At 40.9% G+C, this 27667-nt stretch overlaps 1 protein-coding gene across 1 annotated transcript in view; it reads left to right on the top strand.

Moving 5' to 3' along the window:
* The window catches only part of Epb41l2 (erythrocyte membrane protein band 4.1 like 2), a 109846-nt gene that overhangs the window by 58584 nt on the left and 23595 nt on the right, over positions 1 to 27667 (top strand). Inside the window, 6 exon segments of the mRNA XM_037200510.1 lie at positions 4132 to 4284; positions 4800 to 4897; positions 9848 to 10020; positions 14523 to 14692; positions 19076 to 19138; positions 20973 to 21119. Coding sequence (XP_037056405.1) covers positions 4132 to 4284; positions 4800 to 4897; positions 9848 to 10020; positions 14523 to 14692; positions 19076 to 19138; positions 20973 to 21119 — 804 coding nt within the window.

Raw genomic sequence — 27667 nt, 5'->3', positions numbered from 1 at the left:
GACAGATCCTGGTCCCACTGCTAGGGGCCCCACAGACAGACCAATCTACATAACTGTCACCCACATGCAGAGGGCCTCTGTTGGTCCCGTGCAGGCCTCCTAGCTATCTAGAGTCTGTGAGCTCCCAAGAGTTCAGGTCAGCTGTGTCTGTGGATTTCATGGTCTTGACCCTCCCTTGCTCATATAATCCTTCCTCTCTCTCTTCGAGTGGACTCCAGGAGTTCAGCCCAGTGCTTGGCTTTGGGTCTCTACATCTGCTCCCATCAGTTATTGGATGAAGGTTCTACGATGACAATTAGGATAGTCACCAATCTGATTATAGCAGAAAGCCAGTTCAGACACCCTCTCCACTATAATTGCTAGGAGTCTTAGCTGGGGTCATTGTTGTGGGTTCCTGGGATTTTCCCTGGCACCAGGTTTCTTCCTAACCTCATAATGTCAACAAGAAGTCCCTTTTGATGCTTTCCTTCTCCATCCCTCCCCCTACTCAACCATCGGGGTCCCTCATGTTCCCATCCCCTTCCCCTCCTTTCTATCCCTTCCCTCTACCCCAGTTTTCCCAGGAGATCTCATCTATTTCCCCTTCCCAGGGTGATCCATGTATCCCTCTTAAGGTCTTCCTAGTTTCTCTGGGACTGTGGATTGTAGCCTGGTTAGCCTTTGCTTTACATCTACTATCCACCTATTCATTCTTCAGTTTAGGGGCATCTAGGTTGTTTCCCAGTTCTGGCTATTTAAAATAAATGAACATAGTTGAGAAGTTTCATCAAGTGTTTTAATGAATGCCCCTTTGAGAGTTCTTACCACAAAACTGCCTTTGGTAGCCTTAACTAACCTTACCCTGAGGCCATGGTTCATGCTGGGTCCCGGCTTCTGCTAGACAAGTGGTTCTCAACTTGTGGGTTGCAACCCTTTGTGGGTCGAATGACCCTTTTATATAGGACACTTTTCATTGCAGCTTTATTTACATTTATAATCCCCCCCCCCCTTTAGATCAGTAAATAGTCTCTGGTAACATCATGTTTAAACTGCTGGATGATACAGAACTTTTAAGATAAAAAAAAAACACTTCCACATAGACTATCTTTTCAAAATTTGAATGTATTTATTTTATAAATACGTGAAATAGTAAAGAGAATGACTTGTCTAATGTCATCTATTGCTGGCAATCAGCTCTGCCTAATACTCTTTGATAGATGCTACTAGGTAGTAAATTTGCTCTTTCTGATGCTGGAGGGTTTTGTTGGACACCACCCCCCCACTCCTTTTTTGGTTAATGAAGAAACCAAAGGATGAGAGAGGACAGGTCTGAAAAGATTCTCCCATCTTTACTTCTTTCATTTCTGTTTATTTTGCTATATATAATTTTCTTGAGAGGGTGGGAGGACTAAGGATTGAACTCATGAGGCAAATACTCTACCAGTGAGCTACACCCTGCAGCCTTCGCTGTATGTAGCTCTTCTATCTCCTTGCTTTGTAGATCATCAAGTAAAAGCCAGTTCTTAGGGAACTACTGCAAAATGTCAGGATTCTTTTCTCTTAATACTAGAGTGTTAAAAGGGAAGCTTGATCATGAATGTAATGTCAGGTTTCGCTGTGCAGTTAGGAACAGAACAATCAAGTGTCATTATTCATTATTTATCATCTGTTAGAACGAGTTAATAACCAGCATATTTGTGACTCATGGAAAAGAAGTCCTGTAGTAGTTTTAAAGTATGTGCCATGTAAAATTTTATTTTCACAAAATATTTTTCCTGACCTCGAACTCACATTCTTCTTCCTCCTATTTGAAGCATTAAGATAGCAAACTCAAGTTAAGACAAGTTCAAGAATGTTGAATGGAAAGTCTTGTCGAAGGGGCATGAAAGCACAGAGAAGCAGGGACCCCGAGATGGTGCCAGTGGCCCACCTGCACCCTCTAGTTCTGAAGGGTGGAAGGCAGAGTGGCTGCTGGGACCTGGGCAGAAGCTGGTCTGGAGAGGTTTTCTTCAGAGGAGCCCCTGTTAGAACCAGCCAGCTGATGTGACCACACAGGGAGGGAGCCTGTTCACTTAACCCCTGACCTCCTTCCCTTTGTCTCCTTGATCTTGGGCAAGAACTCTTCAGCATCTCAAACCTCTTAGAAGACCATCCACACCGCACAGCTTCCTGAAGAGCAGAGCAGAGGGTAACTTTATAGTCAGCTGTTTTTTACTGTTGCTGAATGGCATAGCTCAGACATGGGAGATTAAGGAATGCTTTTCCCCTTACACTTCATACCCTTTATCAGTAATTCTGTTCTCACAAATCCTGATAAATCTAAAACAGTATGTGAGCCAGCCACACCTCCACCCATCTGCTTGAATACTGGTAGTGTTTCTTTTTAAATAAAATAAAAATAGTTCTTTGTCCTGTCTAAAGATTGCTTCAGACTAGATGGAGCTGGCTTTGTGAGTGTTTGCAGTGAGTGTTGCCTCCTCAGCTATGTGAGAACATGCCATTTTCTGCCATCTCTTGCCCTCTCTCTTTGGCCGGGGGTAGTGATGCTTTTGGCAAATAGACACTTTGAGTTTGGTGCCAACTAGTTTGGGCACCTGTGCCTAACTCACCCAGCTTTATCTGCTGTTCCTAGAGAGAGTTGAGGCTGCCAGGATACCAGAGAATAGAGTATTGGTATTTTAAGTTTTTAATTTTTTTTTTTTTTTGAGATCGAGTTTCTTTATGTTTTTTGGTGCCTGTCCTGGATCTCGCTCTGTAGACCAACCAGGTTGGTCTTAAACTCACAGAGATCCTCCTGGCTCTGCCTCCTGAGTGGTGGGATTAAAGGCGTGCGCCACCGCCGCCCGGGCTGTTTTTAAATTTTTTTTTTAGAGTTGTGTATTTGATATGTAAGTGGCCGTTCACATGCTGTGGTGTACACTCCATGGTGCATGTGGCCGTCAGTGACAACTTTGTGGAGCTGGTTTTCTCTGTCTACCTTTACGTCAGTTCTGGGGGTTGAACTCAGGTCATCAGGCTTTTGCAGTGTTTTATTGGCTAGGCCATCTTGGCAACCCAGTGTTTCAGAAACTGCTCAATGTGCTGTAATGTAATTTTATTTGTGTTACTCAGGTATCACAGCAGATAATGAAATTAACATCTGTAGGCTATACTGTACTTTTATTTTGAAAACAAACTATAACTTGTGTTAGATCATTCTTAGTAATGATGCCGCAAAACACTTTTTTGTTACTGAATTGGGACTTAGACTTAATGTGCTGTTTGTCTTTGCTTTGTGCATGTGAAAATTTATCCCCCGTTGTTAATGATTTCTTAAACTGTACAACTCTGAGTAGCAGTGTTGCGTTTGTCTCTTGACTGAGATCACCTGCACCCTGCAGGGTAACTGCTCATGTGCTTTGAACATTGTGTACCTCTTCTCTTCCGCACTGTGAAATACGAGGGGAAAGTTGTTCCTTTCTCCTTTTTAAAATACACTTTAGGCTGTCAGCTTTCTGCTTTCGTCTGTACCTAAGTAAAACCTTTTCACGCTCATGGTTATTCTATATTACCATCGGTTCCAAATTAAATCTCTGGGAAAAGAAAACTAATAATAACTTCAGAAATTGTCTCTAGTCCTTTGCAATATGTCAGCTGAAGGGATGCTTAATGAGAACTGCTTGTCAGCACTTAAGTTGCTGAAAATGCTTGAAAGAATTCAGAGCTTTCAACACTGGCAGCCTAGAAGAGAGATTTTCTGGGGATTGGTGTTTTGCAAAATACAGGTGTAAGTCTAACAGCTGTCAGTCAGCATAGCAGTATGCCAGCAGACGGTCCACGAGGGTTGGACTTACTCCAGGGAAGCATTCTATCTTCTGTATCTTCGAGATGCTGAAATTTGGGTCTTTTTTCAGAGCTTTCGAATACAGAAATTGATTTTTTTCCAGATTTTTATATCTTTTAAATGATATTTCTATAGTTCTTTGTAAATTCAACCCAATTCCTGAAGATGAATCATTTAATATGAGCATGTGTTCTACTCTTGGAATTAACTTAGGCACTGTCACTAAAATTTAAATACGAACATGTTGACGTTTTCAATCATTTGAGGTCTGCTTTGCCTCTGTCTATGTAACTTGTCATTCTAACTGTCGAATGGTTTATACTTGGCAGGACTCTGAGGGTGTGGACATCAAGCTGGGTGTGTGTGCTAATGGCCTTCTCATTTACAAAGACAGACTGAGAATTAATCGTTTTGCTTGGCCGAAGATCCTGAAAATTTCCTATAAGCGCAGTAATTTCTACATTAAGGTTAGACCAGCAGAGGTAAGCAATGCCTTGTACCCTTGGCTTAGCTAACACACTATCAGTGTTTCCTTTGCTAGTAGGAGAGATGAATGAATTCCTGCCATGAAAATACTGCAAAAAGAAGCTCTTCTTTGTTCTTGTGTGGTACACAAGCCAGGGTTCTTGATGATAACCTACATACGAACATTCCTGTTTCTGATATACACAACCACTATATCTTTCATAAGAAGGGATCTTTTTGTGACCCACCTCCCACCCCCACGCACAGTGGGAGCTCATTTTTTTCTGTTGACTCAGTTAAGTGATGGAATGTGTTTTAGTGGGAATGAATAGTCATTTCACATGGGCAATTAATACTTGCTTTTCATAGAAGCAGTATCACAGTCTGAAATTTTTTTATTTTGTCTGACTATAGATAGACTAATACTTTCTAAACAAGAATTATTCCTGACAGAAATTACCGAATCGGCTTACAGTAGCATGTAGCCAGTGCTTAAGGAATCGGCTGATTTTGTTTTACGGATTTATTCCAGCTGGAGCAGTTTGAGAGCACCATTGGATTCAAATTGCCAAACCACCGGGCAGCTAAAAGGCTATGGAAAGTATGTGTGGAGCATCACACTTTCTACAGGTAACTTGAACAGTCTCGTGCAGTTGCCCTGGGTACCCTGTCCAGGTTAGGTAGAATGGATACCATGGCAGATGTGACTGTGCCCTGCCTCAGGGTTTCTGACTCTGCTGGAAGCCATGTTTCATGCTGGTTGTTTGTTACCTGAGGCCGGTGCTTTGATCTGCCTTCTTGTTGTCACTGTCTCCCTTCCACCACCCCATCCTCACACCACCTGCTGCGGTTCTTTCTGTCATCACTTATAATTCAGAGTTTTTTCTTACCAGCTCTTCTGGACTTAACCTCTTTCTTAATAGGTTTTCTGTATCTCGATAATAGGTTTTTCCACTGACACTGTAAGCCAGATCAAGCCTAATTGAAACAGTAAAAGAACAGGTTTATTTGAGCAAAGCGACTCCCGGGAGAGTCCTCCAGCCCCAGAGATTGGGCCAGAGAAGTCATGTGCCTGATAAAGCAGGGGGATCATATAGCTTGTAGGTGAGGGGTGATGATGTGTCCACCACAAGCTGGGTTTGTGCCCAAGTCTGGTCAAAAGCTGAGCACTTTCGGTGGGGATGGCTGCTGGCAACTTCAGGGGAGGAGCTGCCACAGCCGCCAGGAATGCAGAACTGAGCTTTTTGGTGCCTTCCCTTTGTTGGAGACTCCCCGAGAGGGGAGGGGTTTGGAGAGACAGAGAGAAACAGGAAAAGGGCTTTTCGGATCAGCAGGAGGGAGCTGGAGGTTCCAGCCGAACATTCTCGGTCAGCTGGAGCCCGCCACTGCTCTCTTGGGTGGTTTGGTCAAGATGGTCTGACGGTCCTCAGGCCCCTCCCCAGCACAGCCGCTTCCGCAGTGTGTGGCTGTGGGTCCGTCTGACGGCCTGCCGGGCCCACTTGGGCGCCTGTGTTGTCAGCCGTAAGGAAGCCGCACTCCTGCGGGTGGTCGGTCCGTGAACACAACGTTGTGGATTGACGCCACTTCAGAAAGTACTTTCCACCATTAACTGGGTCCTCGCTTCTTGCCGGCCGGCGGCCGGTCCTTTGACCTCCCTTGTCCTCCGAAATGTTCGTGATCTTCCAGAGCCTTCCATACAGCCTCTCCTCAGGACTGCGCTAGGTGCAGCGCATCCACTGTAGAATCTGGGGTCACGAGGTCTCCACTTTGTTTATTGTCTTTCCCTCCTAATTTTTTATCTCGTCATCTCACCACCTTCACTTTTAAAAAACCTTCTCCTTTTCAAGGAATGGGTAGACATTGCTTTGATTGTTTCTTTCATCCCTTCCCCAAAGGAGTTTGCTGGGTAAGTTTACTTTGTAGTAGATGCCTCCTCTGACGTCGTTGGCCAGTCATGCACCCATGCCTTCTTTAACAAACAAAGCCCCCACAACGAAACTCCTAAAGAGCCCCCATGATTCTTCTAATCTCAGTACTTGGGAAGTAGAGGCAGGGCGGATCTTCGTGAGTTCAAGACTAGCCTTATCTGCTTAGTGAGCTAGTGAGACCCTGTCTCAAGCAAGCAACACAGCAACAGTGAACTCCCCGCCCCCACCCCAAATTTCCTTTTATCTCAAACTATAGCTTGTGTCTGTCCCCTTTTAAGCCTTTTCTTTGGGGGCGTATGTTTCCCAGTAGTTTGGTTCCTTTCATCTCCTCTGGTTTTGGTCATTGTGGTTTATAAAGCCAGCCAGGTTGAAGTGTTTTCTCTAGACTCAGGGTCGGATGCTGTTCTGCAGCACACTACCTGTGTAATGAGGATGAGTTATTCAGCTGTGTGGTACTAATGAAGAGTTCCTTCATTTCCTCATGGGATTGTTTTCAAAATTACATGGGAGTTTACGTGTGAAGCAAACAATCTATTTCTGTTGTATAGTAATGTTCATTATCATCATTGACACTATCACTATTTTTTTAAATAAAAAACAAATTGTAGCTATTACAAATGACTGGTTCTTACAGTGAAACAGAAAATATTCATTTTCGAGAGTACACTAATACACCAATTTTAGAGGAGACATATAATTTAACATATATTTGAATCTAACTCAGTTATACTAATCATGGAAGTCCTCGAAAAGTTCATGGTTCTTGGCAACCTGAATAAACTTTTCCTGAAGAAGCTTGGGCCTACCTCTATATAGCTAGATCTCCTGTCATACAGGCCTAGCCTGAGCAGATAGCAAGTTTGCTGTCAAAGCAGTCAAATATATAAACGTTGATTCGTTTTTGACACATCATTAATTAGATCATTTTGCTCAAGGTTTTTAATGTTCTGTGGAAATCTCTGATTTCAATCCCCAAAAAATTATCTTAGAGAAAACTTCCAGTGTTTGATCCTTTTTTGTTTTGATATTAATTTCTATTTAATTGCAATTTAATTACTTCATAATTTATTTGTCATTGGAAAACTACCAGTAAGCTAATGCTTTGGTTTACCAGTGACATTTAGATAAGAAAGTTTTTCATCCCATTTGAAATAAATAAAGCCATTTCAATTATTTTTTCTTTCTTTTAATTGTACTATATATTTACCCTTTAAATGTTTTTCTTGCATGTCTTAAATTTACATATTTTTGTAAAATATCTCATGCAAAAATGCTTGATGGACAATTATTCTGATATTTACTTAAATAGTAACCAGTTGGCTCACCATTACCTTAACAGAAAGTAAATTAGAAGAAATTTGATTGTGTAGAGTACCTCTCTCATTGGACATGGATGTTAAATGTCTTCTCAGACTCTGTTAATGAGAAAAGTTACCTTTCAAATTGGGTGGGGGGACACAGCAAAACCAGATTCATTCTAACGTTCATTCTGAAGACTATATTGTTGTATGTTTCCTACGACACAGCACTTTGGTAGTAGCTCTGGTAATGGGCCAGAGGTCACAGGGCTTGCAGCAATTTCCCTTTGCTAGATTTCCAACACACAGAGCACAGAAGTTACTTATTCCTCAAGGCTACATCCGTGTGACACCAGGAAGGAGAACACTAAAAGGGTGCTTACCCGTTGTCCCAGATGTGGGAGAGGGAAAGGGGACAAGGACAGGGCAGACTAACACTTGAGTTCATGGATTTGAGACCAGTCTGGGCAACATTGAAACCCTCAAACAAAACAAAGCAAAAGCCCGTTAGGATGGGCGTTTGGCTATGTCTAGACTTGACAGACTACAGAAGGCGACAACAGGAACAGGCCAGTGCACAGGCCCTTATGGAATTACAGAAAGTAAAGTAGTAATTGGAAAGCTGGGGAAACTCCTCTGAAAGATTTTACATTTTCTTTAAAATTGTTTCCGGATGAGTGAAAGGCTTCTCAATTGTTTTGAAGTTACTTTGTAAAAGAAGCAGAAAATATATTAAAATTTTAAAGTGATATATCTCTTTAAAATCCATGATCTTTAAGTTTTTTTTTTCTCCTCATAGCTCTCTCCATAAAGTAGACATTCTGTCTATAATTTCAGAATTTTCTTTGGCGATTTCTTTTTGAGTCTCCATTGTGATGGTCTTTTCCTCTTTCCCTCCACTGGTCTCTTGAGAGTGGACTTCATTAATAGACAAGACCAGTGTGACTTTCCAGAGAGTGCTTTTCCCGCAGTGGCTGCCCCGATAAGCTTGTCAGCGTCCTTAGCTCCTATTTCTGTAGGGGTCTGCATTCTTGCAAAGCAGGTGAAGGGCTTGTTCCGTAGCATTGCTAGCTAGAGACGCTCTGCCATCAGTCCCCGGTGAATAAACAGCCATCAGAGTACACATTCTCAGCACTGTTGTAGTGCGCCATCGTGTGTATCTTATGAAAATTTATAGGCAGGAGATGGAATGTGCTTTGTATAGTTACACTTTACCATATGAGTAGATTTGGACCAAGAAAGCATGATGTATATTAATTAGTTTATTTATCATTTAATTCTGACATAGTGTTTTTTTTTTTTTTTTTTGATAAATGCTATTTTGAGATTTTTGAGTTGAAGGGGGATTACCTCTCATAGTTATCACAGCTGACTTCACCTTGCCTTAGAACCTACCATTCACTCAGCAGAAACATTCCAAAACTTACACTGACGATCTAGGAATGCTTGGACTGACTTTAGAAAAAACTTGTAAAAATGACTTGTCCTTGGAAAATGATTGAAATCTCCATATTCATGAACTGTCAACTAAAATCTTAATAATAAATTGTAAGATCTCTGAGACTATGTTTTTGTTAAGTTTTTTTTTCAACTCCCAAGTAAACAATGACAAGATAATTTCAGTTGTATCAAAAAAGATTGGCTTCCTTATTAAAAAGTAAGCACTTGTGATTAAGGTTTGAATTCATGCATTATGAACCCAAGGCTTACATAGTAGAATTATGTTGACAAAAAGGAATATTAGTCATCTCTGTGGATCACTGTGTAAGTTCTGTTCTTCAGGGAAGAATTACTTAATGGAACAGATTCTTGAGTTACATGTTTTTGTTTTTTTTTTTCCCAACCAGAAAGAAGCATAAATATTAACAATTGCTAATGATAATGGGCTTTTCACTTGGCATTTATAGCTAGCAGCACAAATTCAGACGTACGAGTTTTCTACAAATGATTTACACTAACACAAGTAAATATCTTGATGCATACTCAGAACAGCTGCTATTTGGTTGGGCTGGGGGAAAAAAAAAATCTGTGACCTATTCTAAAACTACATATGACCTGGTGTGGCGTTGCAATTTAATCACAGCACTTGGGAGCCGGGACAGGTGGATGAGTTGGAGACCAGTCTGGTTTGCCCAGGGAGTTTGAAGCCAGTTAGGGCTGTATAGTCAGACCTTGTCTCTAAAACAAAACAATAAAATCACATAGGTAGGAAGGATGTTTTTGTAAAAGCTTATATGTAGCACTGTTTTTGACTAATATTTAAAATGAGATCTTAAAAATATGTACCTGGTTTGTTTGTTTGTTTGTTTGTTTTTCATGTACCTGAAGTCTCTGTTTTTTCTTTTCACTTGTAGGCTTGTGTCTCCAGAGCAGCCACCAAAGGCCAAGTTCTTGACCTTGGGGTCCAAATTCCGCTACAGTGGACGTACCCAGGCACAGACCCGCCAAGCAAGCACCCTCATAGATAGGCCAGCACCACACTTTGAGCGTGCCTCTAGTAAACGTGTCTCAAGGAGCCTAGATGGAGGTAAACACATTTATAATTTTGGATTCTACTCATCTTTTCTAGTCCACTGGGGTCAGAAAGTGATGATCTAGTTAGTAAGACTACCAGACATCGTTTAGAGGCGTAGACAGTTACCCCCAAGTTAGTAAATGAATGTTACTCTCAGAGTGAAATAATTCTGCATTCAGGTTGTCCCTCTCACCACATATTTCCGTTCTGTTGACAGCACACATAAAGAATCAGTATGTATTTTTGTTTGTGGTTATAAGCTGTTGGATAAACCTGTTTCTCTTGGTTTTATTTGATTATGATCTCTAATGTGGCTTAATTTCTTATACTTATTAATTGCTAACAATTCTAAAGGATTTGGGGGGTAAGTTTGTATATGAATCTTTTTCTTTTTCTTTTTTTTTCCAGACATGGTTACTCTGTAGCTCTGGCTGTCTTAGAACTCTTTCTTTAGACCAGGCTGGCCTCAAACTCACAGAGATCCGCCTGCTTCTGTGTCCCAAGTGCTGGGATTCAAGTCATGTGCCACCACTGCCCGCTGCATATGAATCTTAATTCAAATAATTGTAAAACAATTTTCTTAGATTTGAAGGTATGCTTTCAGAAGTTACCAAACTTCCAGCATACAAGAAAACATTCTAAGCCTCAAAGGATTAATTTTAAATATGGTTTTAAATAATAATAATAAAAGAAATACATACTCATTTCTCTGGGGAGATAGTACAAATAAATATTAGTGCTTTTGTGTTAGAGTTCAGATGAGCTACATATTTGTAGTTTTACTAACATATGCATGGAAATGAGGTGATGTTGCTTTTTTCATATTATTTATCATACTGATAACTAGTAAATTAGGAATTAATATTAAATTTCTTATAAGAGAGATAATGGTACATTTTTATTGAAATGCTTTTCTTTTTATATAACAAAAGTGATTATTATGGTTAATTTTAGTGAAAAGAAAGTTTTTGAACATTTTTGGTTATATAATTAAATAGTTTAAAAAATTATAATTCTATAGTGCATTATTATCAAAAAATTGCATTTTGATTGTTCCTTCATATAGTTCTTAAATATGAACTTGAACGACTTAGATATTATATAAGTAGATAAAACAGACTATTCCTATGCTAACATGGTGTCCCATTAGTGGGTGATTGACACAGATTGACCATATGCTACTTTTCCTAGTAAAAGAAGTTCCAGAATAGGCCTGTACACACTGCTGTCTCCCAGGGTTTGTCAGTGGGTATTGATGGATGTGGCTGTTAACTCTAGAGAGTCTTCCATACAGTTTTAAGGAACCACCAGGTAATATGTGCTTCAAGCAGATGAATGTCCCTCTTTCCAGATGTGACTATTTAAGTTCAGTGAATTAGTGGTGTCAGTTTACAGCTGAGCAGGGATCTGAAAAATATTCCAATCCCTGTAAGGCTTTGTCAAGTCTGCTCTTGCCACAGCATTAGATAGTCTCTGTAGGTTTTGCTCCAAAAGGAGCTACTGCCTTCTGGAGTACTGTCTTGAGCTTTTGTTCTAAGCTGTGAGGCTGTATAGCTCCCATGTTGTGAGTATTAGAGTTAGTGAAGAACATTCTGATAGGTAAATGGCCCTGGTTACCTGTGGAAAAGTCATGAGCCTCAGCCACGACTACCAGAGTTACAGAGAGCTTTATTAGGAGGGAAAGTGGGGGAGAGAGAGGGCAGCCAGGCCTGGGGGGGAGGGAGCAGAGCGGAGAGCAGAGAGGGAACAGAGAGAGAGCATGGGGTCCATGTCTGGCTTTTTTAAGGCGCAGATTGGTAGTTGCCAGCACCCCCTGATGATGTAAGACCCAAGACCCCAGACCCCCAGGAGTGAGGTCAGGATCCTAACACATTCAGCCAGGGCATCTTCTTTGTGGCCTGTCCACTTCTGTGGGGAACCCACCATCTCGACTGAGTAGTTATTGCAGAGGGTTGTCCGGCTTTGTATCTGAAAACAATTTTCATAAGGAAAAGGAACAAGCATGGTACCAGTGTTTCCCCTTTGTGTCTTGGACACTGAAATTCATCAGATGGGCCGGTCATCAAAAGGATGATTGTGTTACTGTGAAAACTAGGAGGCTTCTCATGCCAGTGTGTGAATTGTTTGGTTAGGGCTTAGGTTCTTTTTCCCTAACAAAGCAAAAACCTCCTCGGTAACCCAGTACAGAGTTCAGTTTCCTTCACCGTTTTTACCAGCAGTCCTTGAGGATTGCTGACAAGTGTTTTCTTTCCTTATTTTGTTGTTTTCTTTTAAAAGTTAGACTTGAACAATTTAGATAGGTAAATAGTCTTCCCTTTAAGTTTAGAAAAATTGTTAGGTGATTGCATAAAAGTCACCATTTAATGTGACACCGGGAGACTTAAAAGTAAAAATCGCCTCGAACAGCTGCTGTAGAGCTGTGAGACTCCTCTGAGGTTGGGAAATGGAACCAAGGGAGCCAGAACAGTCACTTTGGAGAACTAACAATCCTCCTTGGCTGGCAAGTGGCGGGTAGCAGTGATTTTTTTTTTTTTTTTTGAAGTGAAAATTAAGAGTAAACAGGAGTGCTATGTTACTTAAGTGTGGTCGTCAGGGAAGGAAGGGCCTCCCTAATGAAGAACCTCAGAGACCTAGAAAGATGAAAGGGAGGCACCCCTGAGTCGAGAGGAGAACATAGAGCACCCAGGCTGTGGGCGCGCAGAGCAGCTCTGAGGTGAGAAGACTGCACACTCAAGCTCAGGAGAGCCAGGCTGTTGGCAGGCTCTGCAGAGTCCTTCCTGTACACTGAGGGCTTAGAGTGTCCGTGACAGCACACCAGAGCACAGTGTCAGCTTTGAAGAATCCTGTGGTCTAAGAGAATGGTTAGAGAAGACAGTTAGGAAACGGGCAGCCTGGCTCAGAGTGGTCTACATGACTGGCCACTGTGATCTTCACCTTGGTTTGGGAGGAGACCAGTTGGTTACTGTACGTTAGACTGAGTATGTGTTTAAAAGTGTGCAGCCAACATTTGTCAACTTGGTTTGTAATTTTTAATTTTATATTGACTCATATTTCAGTATCAGTATATTTGAAACTACCTTTAGGTCAGGTTTTCTCATTTTGTAGTGATTCGTCATTATTATGGGTGCCTAAATTTATAAAATAAGTCAAAGGGGTATGCATAATTATATACTTCTGTACAGGAAAATAAGTAAAATCTTACCAAACCAAAAAACAACCAGCCTTGGAAATTAACAGGTGTAATGTAAGATGCGAGCTCATTTTAATGTTTTGATGATTTTGTGGATTTTGAAAAGTAAATTTTTATAGATGGGAAAAGTTTTAAAGGGTGATGTGGTATAGAAATAAAGGCTTAAAAAATAAATCTAACCATGTTTAGAAAACACCCAAGGGCCCTGTTTGACTTGCTGGTTTTAAGGGAAGATGATACAGAATTGGAGGTTCCTGGCTGAAGCAGATAGGTGCAGGTAGAGTATCGTTTAATAAAACAAATGGGGCTGGGGAAGAAGCCTATTGAGACGGCAGGGAGGGTGTAGATTATTAAGTACCTTGTAGGACCAAGATGGAAGGTACCAGATACCTCAAGTTAACTGATGGGTTTTATACACACACACACACCACACACACACACACACACACACACACACACACACACACACACACACAGAGAGGGAGAGGGAGAGAGAGAGAGGAGAGAGACTCTATGACAGAAACCTTAGAATAATAGGTTTCTACCTCTTTGTGAGAAAGAGGAAGGCAATGCACAAGGCCAACTTTTGGGCAGCAGCTGGGGTACTGGACATCATAGTCAGATTGAGATATTCTGAACTGTCAGAAAAATGAAAAATATTAGGTAAATTCTTAAGTCTGGTTTTTAATATGCAAATAAAAGTTAACTTGCAGGTGATTTCTTAAAACCTCTTGAAACAAGTCATTTTAATAATTAGTATTATTTGTTTTAAAAGGTAGATTTAGGACTGATCAGTCACCCTGGATGATGGTTACATTGTAATTCTGCTGGACTGTTGCAGTTGGGCCAAGAGCTCCTCCTACTGGTCAATTCCTCAATGAGCCACATGCTCAAAAATCTAATTTGCTGGATGGATAGATGAATGTAAATAAATAGTTTTTAAAAACTCAGAATGTTAAGCCGGGCGGTGGTGGTGCATGCCTTTAATCCCAGCACTCGGGAGGCAGAGCCAGGCGGATCTCTGTGAGTTCGAGGCCAGCCTGGGCTACTAAGTGAGTTCCAGGAAAGGTGCAAAGCTACACAGAGAAACCCTGTCTCGAAAAAAGAAAAAACAAACAAACAAGCAAAAACAAAACAAAACAAAACAAAACTCAGAATGTTAGTAGAGTTTTGTATTTTTTTTTTTAAATTTTGATATTTTCAAAGTTCAATCTATGTTCCAGCTACTTACATGTGACCTGTTTGTTTAAGGCGTTATGTTCTTTAACACTTGGCCATTCAGGGTCAAGGTATTCATGGGCATTTCAACTTATCTTCTGATCAGCTCTGATTGATGTTGTGGACCAAAGTCTTCTGAAGGATTTTCCTGGCCCTCCGGGAGAGGGTTCAGCACTTGGCCCTGGAGCTGCCAGCTACACCACCATTCAGGATGGGGATAGCCGGAGGGATGTCAGAAGCCCCACAAAAGCCACACCCCTGCTCGCTGAAGGGAAGGTATGGCACGTTAGCACTAGTGCTTTTGGGAAGATGTGCTTAGACAGAGGCTCTCTGCTGCATTTTGCATGTCAGAATCAGAAATGTATTATCGTTATGTAACCTATGCTGATTTGATTTCCCAAGTTTCAAGTATGTGTAGACTGCTGCTGTTTGCACTATGATTTCTAACCTTGTTTTGATTATTTTTCAGTGTAAATATTTATGTCAGTGTAAATTACACTAATATAAGAAAGCAGTGCACTGGCGGCGTTTCCTGTTTCCTTAGTTTATTATCAGTTGAATCACCAATGATAAAAGCCATTTATTTGAAATTTGCATATTGTTGCCAGTCAATTTTAAAGGTAGTCCCTGTCTTGAGTATCATTGTTTTTTAAATTTTTATATGAATGAAGATAATTTTATGAAGAAATCCATTAATAATTCGTAGCTGTGGATAGTGAGTGCAGGGTTTGTGTGCTGTCGTTGTCTTTGTTTTGTGCATACAGCATAGTGAATGAGGAAGCTATCAATATTAAGATGTTCTCAAATCTGTCACTGTTAGGTTACTTTGTTACTAAAGTCACTTCAGTTATTAAGTCACTCGACTGAAGAGCTTTTGGGCTCCTCATGTCTTATTTCCAGATCTGCGCAAAGCAGTTTTTATATACAACATTGGAAATAAGTGCACATGCATGTGCGCGAACACACACACACACACACACACACACACACACACACACACACACGATTATCCTGTTGACTTGCAGTGTCTGTTTAATTCTGGCTTTAAAAAATGTAAAGATAAGCAGAATGAACTTAGAAAAGGAGAGTAGCTGAAGTATCTGCCGGAACAGTAGGAGCTCCTGCAGTGATATCCTCTACAGCCAGCTTAGAGGCCTCCACACATGGTCACAGGACATCAAACAGCAGATGATAGGAAATCATTTGTAGCCTGTCCTTAATTTATGATTGTCATGTTGAAAAAATATTCGTCTAGAAGGTATTTAGTTAAAGATAACACAATTTATGTCCTGCATGATGTCCTTCAAGTGTTAAGTTGTCAGTCTTTTAAGTGTACAGAGTACCCAAGAAAACGACCACTGAAGAGAAGTAGGCATAGTATTTCAGAATAGTTCTCTTCTGCTTTTCCTCCTTAATTTGACATATGTAATTATGAAACATTTTCTTTGGATGACAGAAGTTCTTATATTAAATTTGGAAGGAACTCTTTCTTGTCTTTAGCAAATGACTAGTTATATGAGCTTTTTACTGGTGTTTTTAATATATGAGTCAGCAACTAGGTTTGAGTAACATCAGTTAGAAACTCACAGTCATTAATATGTGTACATTTTATGTGATAAAAGGAATCTGGTTTTCCTCCTTAAAAATGGATGATTCAGTTAATTTTCTAACCACTGTTTTTATGAAGCCTACTTGGGAGTACTAGTTCACTAATATATCTTCTTCTCTCCTGTGTCCCTCTTGTTCCTTTGAACATGGCCATTGTGTGATTCACACTCAACTGTGGGTTACTCTTGAAATAGACTGTGTGCATGTGCCCTCTGTCACCTCTCATTTGCTGTGCTTCATCCTTTTCCCCACACCTCCTGCCAGTCCCGGAAGTGGACTTGCTGTCAGACATTTCAGAGGAAGACCCTTTTGGGGAGGCTGATGAGACCACACTAGATAGCTTCGAGCTGCTTTCCACAGGTGGAGCGTCAGAGCAGGGTGACCCTGAGGTGGCCACATTGGATTCTGTCTTAGATCCTGCTGTGGCCCCTCCTCAACCTGACTGTCCTTCCATCCATGAGAAGACTCTCAAATCGGCGGACCCTAAGGATTCTGAATTTGGTTCCTTTTCACTTAACTTTTACAAATACTTGGCCTCTGGCTTGCCTTCCCTTCTTGATGAAGATGGATACCTTGCCTTCCCCAGCCTCCCCAAGATCTGGGTTTCCTTCCTCCCTCCCGACGTTCAGCATTATATCCCCATCACATCCCCTTCATTCATTCCTTCACTTATCCTCATCTTCGGGCTGCTTCTCTCAGCTTCTCAGTCAGTGTCTTTTTCTCTCACCTTCTCACTTCCTCTGGCACTGGTCCTCTGCTATCTGGAGGGGAAGGCCACCGCCTTTCACGTTTTTTATGACTGTGATTTGAATGACAGACCAGAGGAAGAGGAAGCAGTGGCCAGCACGCCTCCATAAGCTGCAGTTTTTAAAGTCCGCCCAGCCGTTCTTTGTTATATCCCCTTCCTGATAATAGAGTCTAAACCCGTGCATTAATTTTACTGACTATCCTCAAAATAGTATGTACACATTTACACACATACATATGTGCATGAGTGCTAAGTGTCGATACTCCTCTGCACCACTATCCTAAGTGTAGGCACACACATTCTAAATGCAGCACAAACCCGCAAGATTATTGTATAAATGTCTTAGATAATGCTAGATTGTTAAAGGAGTGTGTGAGCTGGGAATCTGTACTCTCCTTAAGTATTCATCTTGGCTCTTTTGAAGATAAATGTTAGTGCTGTTCCTTAAGCATGGGAACTTTATGTTTTGAAACAAAACTTAGAATGTTTTGGACATAATTGTAATTGACATGTATCGGTAGAACTTAGTATAATTAATCTTCATCAAAACCCAGGCTTGTAGGAGCCCGAGTCTGTAAACAACACTCCTGATGTTTCTAAGCCTATCTCAGAAACTCCATGATGTACTTTTAGCATTCAGGGACCAGAGAGATGAATTTAGTGCCGTATTCTTTCTTCTACCCTGAATCATGCAATTTGTAAGAGTCATCATCAGCTATTTTATAAGAAAAACGATAGTCTATTATTTAACAAACATGTGTGAAAAATGAAACCTGACTTTGAGAGATTAGAGTGTATATGAAGGGTTGGCCTTTTTTGCTTTATTATTTAAAATGAGGTGTCTGAGACTTTTCATCTGTGTAAGACAGCTATTTTGAAGTGTTCTACCTCTGCACTGCAAGAAAGTCGGTCTTAACATGTGCAGTGTGTTTTTAATTATTTTGCTCAAGGTGGTCTGGTGATTAAGTGTCTTGTGTCTTAGGGATTCTATCAACACAGATTAAATCACAGAATTCAGAGCAAACACAAAGAAAAATACTAGAAATGAATCGAGTATACATTGTAGGAGAAGCTGTAATTCTTTACATTTACTTGAGAAATACCAAAGATCAACCTTTTAGTGAATTAAATGTTGACCAAGGAATTGGAGGCGGATTCTTCACAGAGCTGTGTCACATTTTTCACCTCTGATACAAAGCGGGTGTGGGGGTGTGGGGTGTTCTCTCGTGCCCATTACCTCTCACACATACCACTGAATGGCCACAGACAGGCCCTTTGACCCAGCACTATCCTGCCAGCACAGCGGGCCTGTGGGTGGATTATCCTGGAAAGCTGATTGTCCTTTTGGCCAGTGGTTTTGTTTTTACATACTAGTTAGTTTCCTGCTGTCAACATTTACTCAGTATTTCTTAGTCTTAAACCTTCAAATTAGTTCTTTGGGGTCATTAAATATTGGGAAATGTCCAACTGCAGCATACTATTATATAAAAATTTTATTGAAAAGTTGTATATTTTAAAGATTATTTGCAAATACCCATTTTAATATGAGAAAAATTTAATAGGCTAAATTTTTTCCAAGAAAACTTATATTTAAAAACAGATGGGACAACGTGTGATGATGTAAAATTTGTAACTTACTTAAAGACGAAGACAAATTTGGCATCTCTGTACCTTGTTCCATTGCTACTTGGCTTTTGCCATCTTTACACGTTCATATTTTTATTACTGCTTAAAAAAAGACAGTTCTTAAAAGTAGAGCATAATGTAGGGACTGAGAAAGAGCGAAGCTTCCATCTCCATTCCACCCTTGCAAAGGATCATTTCATCGTCTGTGCGACACTGTATGTAGGTGGAGACAGAGCACATGACTTAGTAGCGTCTCCCGAGGGCCAGGAGTCAAGGTTGGTACTGCTGCTGCACCATTAAGTCTGGACACAGCATCTCTCTCTGCCTCGCTGGTGAAGCCTACCAGCGAGCCCCTTCTTTCTGCCTGTGTGCTGTGTGCCTTTGCAGGGGAAGACGGAAGACGTGGAAACCTACCTGGAGGAGGTGTCCGTTTTCCCTTACGTTAAATAATAAGTGCCTGTGGCCCACCATTGCTGTGGTTGGGGGGCTGGGGAAGGGCTGGGAGAGGATGGTGGAATGCACTTTCGGGGTTTATCTGAGTTTTGTTTGTTGTGGCTTTTAAGATTTTTATCTTAAAGTCTTAGACTATGGAACTCTGGGTTGTTTATGGTGCTTGCTGATGGATACACTTATGTTGATTTGCTTTTCCCCTCCCTGTGTGTGATTTAATTTCACAGAAAAATACCTTGAGAGTAGAAGGGGATAATATTTATGTCAGACATAGCAATTTAATGTTGGAGGTTTGTATGATCCAAGAACCGCTGCACTCTGTCCTCTGGCTGCCAGGCTGCTGTGGACGGGAGGTCACGCACAGGCTGGCTGACTGGCCATTCTCTTCCAGCACAGTGCATGCGATGCATGGGGTTATTGAACTTGGGAGTGCATGCTACCAGTCCAGCTTGGTTCTTATGTGGTGGAGGTAGGGATGTAGAGACAGCTGGGGAGAAAAGCTCTCTTTATTTAAATAAAGTTTATTCATTACTAAGTAAGCCTGTTTGCCTAATAAATCACCTTTAAGCTATAGAATCTGAAGTAACACAACCCCATTTTTAATATACATTAAACAGAATAGGAAATTGTTTTCATTTGACATTAGCTCATTTAGTTGACTCAATCTATTCCCCCCCCCTTTGACCTCTCAGTACAATTCATGTGATAAGGTATGTGGCCCATTTAAATGATTCCACTTGAGAATATGCTTATTAATAGAATTGTTCTGACCAGAAGGAAAGAACAGAGGAGAGAGGGTAGAAGGGAAGGGAGGAAGAGGTAGATAGGTATGTCGGTAGGTAGGTGGACGGGTGGATGGATGGACAGACGGATAGGTAGATGAGACACTGGTAGTTGTAAAGAGTGTTCCCATGTCAGAGGAGGACAGTTTTCCCTTCTCATGCTAAGGTGGTGTGTGCAGTGTATTCAGTGGAGACCTGCAGCTCTGGGTAATCTGACTAATCTCTTAGGTCGCTTTTGGCAGCTTTGATAACTGCTAAAATGTATTTTTGCTTAACTTACTAAAATGCTGTAAAGTATAATAAGTAACATTGCTGTGAACAAATGCAAGAAATGTGCCTGATCTCAAGCCAGTCATTTGCCCATGCCATGCGGAAGTTTCCGGTCGTTGGGAGTTTTTGCAGATGGCTATAGAAGCTCCCGTGAGCCAGTGTGCTTGTGCATGACCGTGGACTAGCTGATTGTATCAGATGCATGGCCTGCCTTTGGGAGTGGGACTGGAGTCTACAGGCAGCCTGTGATTTTTGAACTATAAGAAAACATTTAAAATCCTGTTAAGTCCAGTTCCTAAACATTATTACACATGTGCTTCTTACCAGACCCAGTTTTTTGGTTTTTGTTTTAAATATGCTGGATACCACTCATCAGGCCGAGGCAGTGAAGATAGAGTTAGTAGATTTTCCATCTTTGTAAAGGGTCCACATGTTACTACATCAAGTGGCTGGGTTCTCCTTTGTTCTCCGTGTTACGTGAGACCAGTATGTGGCTCATTTGGAGAGAGACCAAGCACAAAAGCCTCTGGAGGCAGTTATTTTATTCCTGGAGAGTTAGAGCCACCACTGGGGGTTCCTGACAAAGGCCCCCCACCCCCGGTTTTTCTCCTTCTGTTGATGGTCCTGGACGGCCAACTGTGTGCTTCTACATTTACCCTTCTTTGTTTTGCTATATTCACAGAATGCAGTAGAGTAATAGCCTTTATCACAAAGATAAATTTGTGGGGACAAAGTCATAGGCTGCTACTTAAATTCAAGTTGATAAGGATTGCTAGCCATTATGGTCAGTTCCATGGCTCCCTTCTAATATGGATAATTTAAAATCCCAAACAGAGAAGAAATTAAAACCATTCAAATATGAGTAAAATAATTCACTGGCTTCATTTTCAAATTTTGATGAACTCAGGGCTATCCACAGGTGATAATATGGCTTTTGAGACTTGGCATTTTTCTTGCTTTATTATTATTATTTTTTTAATAATAAGTTTACTTTATCTTATTTTTTGGTTCTATTTTTTGCCCTGCGGGGTGTTTTGTTTTGGATCCCCTTTGTCATGTTACATGTTGCTAGGACCTGGATAAGGCCCAGGAGGACATACTGAAACACCAGGCTAGCATTAGTGAGCTCAAGCGCAATTTTATGGAGTCCACACCTGAGCCGCGCCCCAATGAATGGGAAAAACGACGTCTCACACCTCTGTCCCTACAGACCCAAGGGGTATGTCACTAGCTGTTTGTCGGCTTTGTGTCTCGCTGCAGTTGTTCATCTTGTTTGTTGACGCTCAGAAGTTGGAAAATGTTCCCGCATAAATTCTTTTTATTGCTAACAATTTTTTAAAATACTAAGTATTAACAATGTAATATTCATTGACCTAATTCTTAGGTAAATTTTATGAATTTTAATGTACTTTTGGAATGTTTTCAGAGTAATTTTATTGTTGTATTCAGGTAAATTAGTAGCATTGAATTGTTACTTAGGACAGTTGGGAACTAATTTAATACTATATCTAGTAAGTTTCTTATATAAGGACATTAAAAGTTTCTCAAATATAAGTTGATAAAGGAATGTAGAGCATATATAGAATGGTTTAAGGTCATTACTATGAAGATAATGAGTTAAGATTTACCTTTAAAGATTGATGGACTCTGTTGAAAAGTTGAAAAACATTATATGTTATGAAATACTGTATGTTATCAATGTACCTATGAAATTCCTGCAGCAGTAAATAGTCATGTGTCAAAAACATTTTAAGTGCCAGTGGACCTCAGACCTACTTTTCTTTCTTTTCATGTTCTGCTTCTTACCTTCACTAAGTATTGCCTATAGAATATATTCCCAGAATACCTCCGCATTCATTCCATTTTCTTCCTCTTCTGTTTTGATCCTCTCAGATCTCTCCTGTGATTGAACAGGAAGTTCATGGGCACATCCCTCTCGAGGAGACAGATAGAATTTGCTCTGCACTTTTGAAAGCTGTGCAAAGATGTTGTGTTACAATTTGATTATTTTCCTTTCATTATGTAGTGAATGTTGCCCAATTGTAGAAATTTGATTTAGACAATCTTTGCTCTTCCTCAGAGCAAAGCCCCTGGTATTATTAAGCTTCCAAGTTTGTGGCACTGGACGTAAGGCAGTGTTTTAAGAACCAATGAGCAAAAACCATTGCTGAACCGAAAATTGCAACCTGTCAAATGGAGAGATTAGATACTCTCCATGCTGGGTGCTGTGAATGAGGAAACCAGAGATTAGATACTCTCCATGCTCGGTGCTGTGAAGGAGGAAACCAGCATTTGCAGATTTTTTTGAAAAACCATTAGTTTGAGCAGCCTAGTCTAGAATTTCCAGAGAAACGGTGGCTGCTGACCTAGGAAGGAAGAGCTTTCCTCTCTCTACTACTGCGTCCAGTTCACTGCACTGAGCCACACTGTCCTTTTGCGTTTGTGTTGCTATGGGTGTAATGTATGTGTCTTTTTGTTGATTATGTCGTTGTTTAAAACAATAGAGGAAAGGAGACCGTCTTTTCAAGGATATTCTGTCCATGAAGGAGAAGTACCTGATGGCGGCTACACGGACAGTTGAAGAGGAAGCTCAGGCGGACAAGGTGTTCACCTTGCATCATTGGATCTGCTTTTGCTTCCCTCCCCGTGCATTTCTGCTCACAGAGTCTGTTTTTAATGAGTCTGCCTAATTTTAAAATGGTTTTTGAATGTTTAACAAGTTAGGCTCCTATGTATTAGGAGCAGAGGAACATTGGGGAGAAAAATCCTATTTCAGTCAACACCTTCCGTGCAATTTGAGAATAAGGAAGTGTAGGAATATCATCTGTGTCAGGTGATTCATGATCCATCATTTGATGTGTGTGGCTTATGGTTGGGGAACTAGTCTCATGAAAGTGCACTGTATGTCACTTAGGCACATGGTGGTGCTACTAAGATATATTACATGTGCTTTGGTTCATAACTAATCACATATGGGAAGCTTTTAAAATTTCATTTTTGAGATTTTTAGTGTAACAAAAGAGATATAGATATCCCATAGCAGCTTCTTTCTCTTTGTGCAAGGCCTTGAGTATGTGAAATGCCTCTCCCAAGTGAGGAAACACACTTTCCATCTCTTTTCCACTCTCCTCTTGTGCTGAGCTTGCTTAGCTGGTTAGCTAGCCTGGAGAGCTTAGAGGCTGCTGAGAAGGTAGACAGCAGGCGTGCTCGTTAGTGACTGGAGGTTTTCCCACACTGAGAACCTTCAGAAGGTGAAACATAGTGTTGTGTTAGAGGATAAGAAGGAGATGGTGTCTAAAGTAAGTTCTTAATGATAGGAAGATAGACCAAAGCCGGGCGGTGGTGTAGCACACCTTGATACCAGCACTTGGGAGGCAGAGAGGCAGACATTTCTCTGTGAGTTTGAGGCCAGCCTGGCCTACAGAGCGAGATCCAGGACAGCCAGAGCTATGTAGAGAAACCCTGTCTCTAAGAAAGTAGACCAGGAGATATATCCATACTAAAGGAAGAGCACATGTAATTGCTAAGGTAGGAACTGGTTTAAGGACCCCAAATGACTAAATGACACGAGCTTAATAAACAGGGATATAGTCATCAGAATGCACAGGACCCACGTCAGATGCCATCATTTGATAAAGGCTGTTGGCAACATGAACTAGAATCTTGGTGGAGATGTTTAAAATGACTGTTTTTCTGGATCTCATGTTTGAAGGACGTACAGTGTAAAGTAACCGACAGAAGTGAAAGTGGGGTCATGTGACATTTAGTCAGGGGAAGCTCCTAGGGGGCTTGTATGCATTTGAAATGACTGCATTTTCTGACATGTGGAAAATCTACACTCTATGTAATATATAGCAGGTGTTCTCCAGCTATTGTTATTCAGTTGTCTTGTCACCCATGAAGCAGTTATTGGCCATCTGTGTGCACTGTTTTTCTCTTGAGATAATACTCCACTATGGGAAGCATGCGCTCAGCCTGCTCATGCTTTGACTTGAGTTGAACACCATTTCATTTTCTATCTTTATTATGTCTTCCTTTCATTTTTGATTTTCCAAGGTGTCTCGATTGTCTTTGAACATTATTTGTCATTATTGAAATGTAGAAAAAACATGAGCAAGTATTTGTCTAAATTTTCCAAATTCCTATAGTATGAGTCTTACACAATTTTTAAAAAAGATTGTTTAAGCCGGGCGGTGGTGGCGCACGCCTTTAATCCCAGCACTTGGGAGGCAGAGCCAGGCGGATCTCTGTGAGTTCGAGGCCAGCCTGGGCTACCAAGTGAGTTCCAGGAAAAGGCGCAAAGCTACACAGAGAAACCCTGTCTCCAAACAAACAAACAAACAAACAAACAAACAAAAATTGTTTAATTTGTATTTTACATTTGAGTGTTTTGCCTGCATATATGTGTATGTACCTCATGTGTGCTTGGTGGCCACAGAGATCAGAGGGCATCAAATCCTCTGGAACTGGAGTGACAGATACTTGTGAACCACTGTGTGGGTGCTGGGAATCGAACTTGGGTCCTCTGCAAGAACAAGTGTTCTTAACTGCTGAGCCGTCTCATCTCTCTAACCCCTAGGTGGTGCGTGTGTGTGTGTGTGTGTGTGTGTGTGTGTGTGTGTGTGAGATAGGTGTCTTGTATAAAATTTAAATAGATTGAATTTTCAAAAATGGCTTTGGTTTGACCATGAATAATTTGAGGGGTAGAACAGGAAATGAGAAGCTAAAGGATTTTTAGTTTTTAATGGTAAGTAATTAGTGTGTATCCTATGTATTATGAGACATAGGACAACTTGTATTCTCTTGTGGATCTTTGAGGATTACCTACTCTGTAGTCTTTTGGGGGTGTAGTATTGAGGGTTGATTCCAAGGTATTGGACATGCAGGACAAATACTACCTACAAGAGTAACGTCCCCAGTCAGTGAGATACTTTTGAAATTATTTGATTAATTCATTGCACAACTTAAATTCCACAATCTCCCCCTCCCCTTTTTTGGTTTTGTTTTGTTCTCTTTTGAGACAGGGTTTCTTTGTGTATCCTTGGCTGTCCTGGAACTTGCTCTGTAGATCATCAGGCTGGCCTCGAACTAAGAGAGATCTGCTTGCCTCTCCCTCCCAAGTGCTGGGATTAAAGGCGTATACCACCACTGCTGAAATTCCACAATTTTTATTGATGAAGATCAGAAACTTTTTTCTCTGTTGAAAAATTTAAGAATCTACCCACCCTCCCATCCTTCTTAGGTCATTGTCTGAAGAACATTTTATACGTGCCATGCATTTTTCTTTTTGTAAAGGTCTTTGGAGAATGTGGTTTATTAAGAATTCTCACCAAGTTCCACATGGCAGGAGTGTGTGTGTGGGGGTTTCCTTGTTCATCCTTTGTGGCATTCCAAATTTCTGAGGATTGTCACAGCTTGCCCGTTGTCCTCACAGGCTGAGTAGGAAATGTTGTTTAAGGATAGAAATGTGAAACTTAATACGCATGCCTTAATAGATTTTCAGACGAATGAGCTTTTTATTTCTGACTTTGAACTGAGATTTCAGTTCAGGGATTGTCTTAATTTTTTTAACTGTTTGTTTTTGCCCCCCCAAAAGTGTGGACCCCCCATTCTGTCAAGACTGTTCGTTACATTTCATATGCAGTGGAGAAGAAATCATAGGAGTTAGGGTATTATAGAAGCATTGCAGAAAATATGCTTTAGTAAGTGGGTGGACTCAAATCCAGAGTGTCTCCAGCACAGGAAAGAAGCCTTTCTAATGTAGGGCTGCTGGAGAGATCCTCCTCTGCCAGAAAAAAAGAGGCCAAGGAGCTACCTCAAAAGTCCGTGTTGGAGGGGCTAGGGGTATGCTGTTTGTAACAACATTTCAGTGATAAATGGAGTTGTACCTGGCTTCTGTAGGTTACAGCTACCAGAGAGTCTCAGGCAAGGTGCAGAAGCTGGCATTCAGGCAAACTTTGGCATAAACCTGCTCCCATCTCCAATTCTCCCCTTCCTTTCATCATTAGCTGTCTGTTGGTCTCTCTTGTGTAACCTTTCCCTTCTCTTAGTAGGTTACTGCCGTCTGTCCTGATGTATCGCTAACTCTTTGCTCTTCCTTTTCTGATCTCCAGAGCCTAGAAGAGGAGATCACATCAATGTTGTTTAGTGGGAAGGGCTTTTCTCCTAGTGTGAAAGCCTCCTCCCCTTCAGCCACCACTTGGACAGCAGAGGGCGCTGTTGTGAACGCTAATGCACCTAGAGAAAAGCTTGCTTCTGCGCCCTTCTCACGCTTGCCGGAGGTGCATTTTACTTTGTTTCCCCTGCTACTAAAAGCCACATAAGAGACAGATTTTCCTTCTTTCTTTTTCTTTTCTCTTTTTTTCTTTTTTTTTTTTTTTTTTGAGTATTTAGGTACCTTTCCCTCCATTCTACTAGTGAAATCACTGGGAGAAACATTCAAGAAACAGTGAATTTGAACATAAAGAAGTAGATTGGATAATTTCTCCTGTTTCTTTTTTTTAAAAAAACCTGTCTAAATTTAGAAAATTGTTTAAACCCCTCGAGCCCCAGAGCTGGAGGTATTAAGCAGAAGGAAAGTGTCAACAAAGAGAAAGAAGTTAGCTAAGTGCTTTCTAGAGCTCGAGTTTTTAGAGCCCAGTTTCAGACATCTTATGGTGGTCTGTTATTTCAAACAACACTAACATGCCCTCCAGAGTTCCTGAGCTAATTGTTTTGGGATGACATTCTGGAATTCCCTGAACTTGAGCTAAACCTGTCTGTCATTTGAGGCTAAGTAATATAATAGTTATACCACTGGCCTGTAATAAGCCTGAAACATCTGCCTTAGAAATGCTCTGAACCATAGTTATCTTCATCTATGAAACACTTTGTAGACTCATGGTTTTCCATGTAATATCTGAAACTTCTGGGTTTTCAGTAAAACTGGTGTGAATTTTCAGCAACTCAAACATAAAAGTACCACGCAGTTCAGAGTAACAGGCTAGAGAGTCTGTGGCATATGTTTGTAGGTGCTACAGAGAATTGTGTCATTTAGATCTGTGTGTCCTTGTTGCTGGGTCCCATGAAGTACCTGGTGTCCCATTAGGAAAACTTCTTGAGTGTACACACACACACACACACACACACACACACACACACACACACACACACACACACACAGTCAGTGTCCAGCAAGGTCAGAGGACCAGTGCCCTTCTGCATTAATGTGGATGATACTTGAGTAAATGGCACTGTTGCCTGGAGTTGAAGGATTTTTCAGTTAGACCACTAACAGGAGTGCCAGGAGGATGTAAACTTGTTGCTCTGCTTCATTTGTACAAGTGTTGAGGTAATGTGAGGATTTAAAAACTTCAGAGAAGCCCCATCCCTACTTAATACTTGACTGTAGTACTGTATGTTACTCCTGTATTCAGTATACAGGTATTGGATAGAATGGTTAGCTACTGTGTCAATCAAATAGAATTAATGTACTCCCAAGAAATAGGTATTGCTGGGGGTTGGATGATGGTCTTCAGTAATAAGTTTGACCCATTTCCAGTGTCAGTGGTGATAGTGAATGAGCTAATTCTAAGAGGAAACTTGGGGCAAATGTTAACACCTACTCAGATATCTATATTGCAAATTGAGATGTTAATAACTGTTTGGAATGAACCTTTTAATGTTAATAGCCATTTAAACCAAACATGATTTTCTAGTCCAATCTCTCCCTACTCACCCCTGAGACAGAGCTTCTCTGTGTAACAGCTCTGGCTGTCCTGCAACTCT

Source organism: Peromyscus leucopus, chromosome 8a (genome assembly GCF_004664715.2).
Source record: "Peromyscus leucopus breed LL Stock chromosome 8a, UCI_PerLeu_2.1, whole genome shotgun sequence".
NCBI lineage: Eukaryota > Metazoa > Chordata > Mammalia > Rodentia > Cricetidae > Peromyscus > Peromyscus leucopus.
This window is presented reverse-complemented; position numbering and strand designations above follow the sequence as displayed.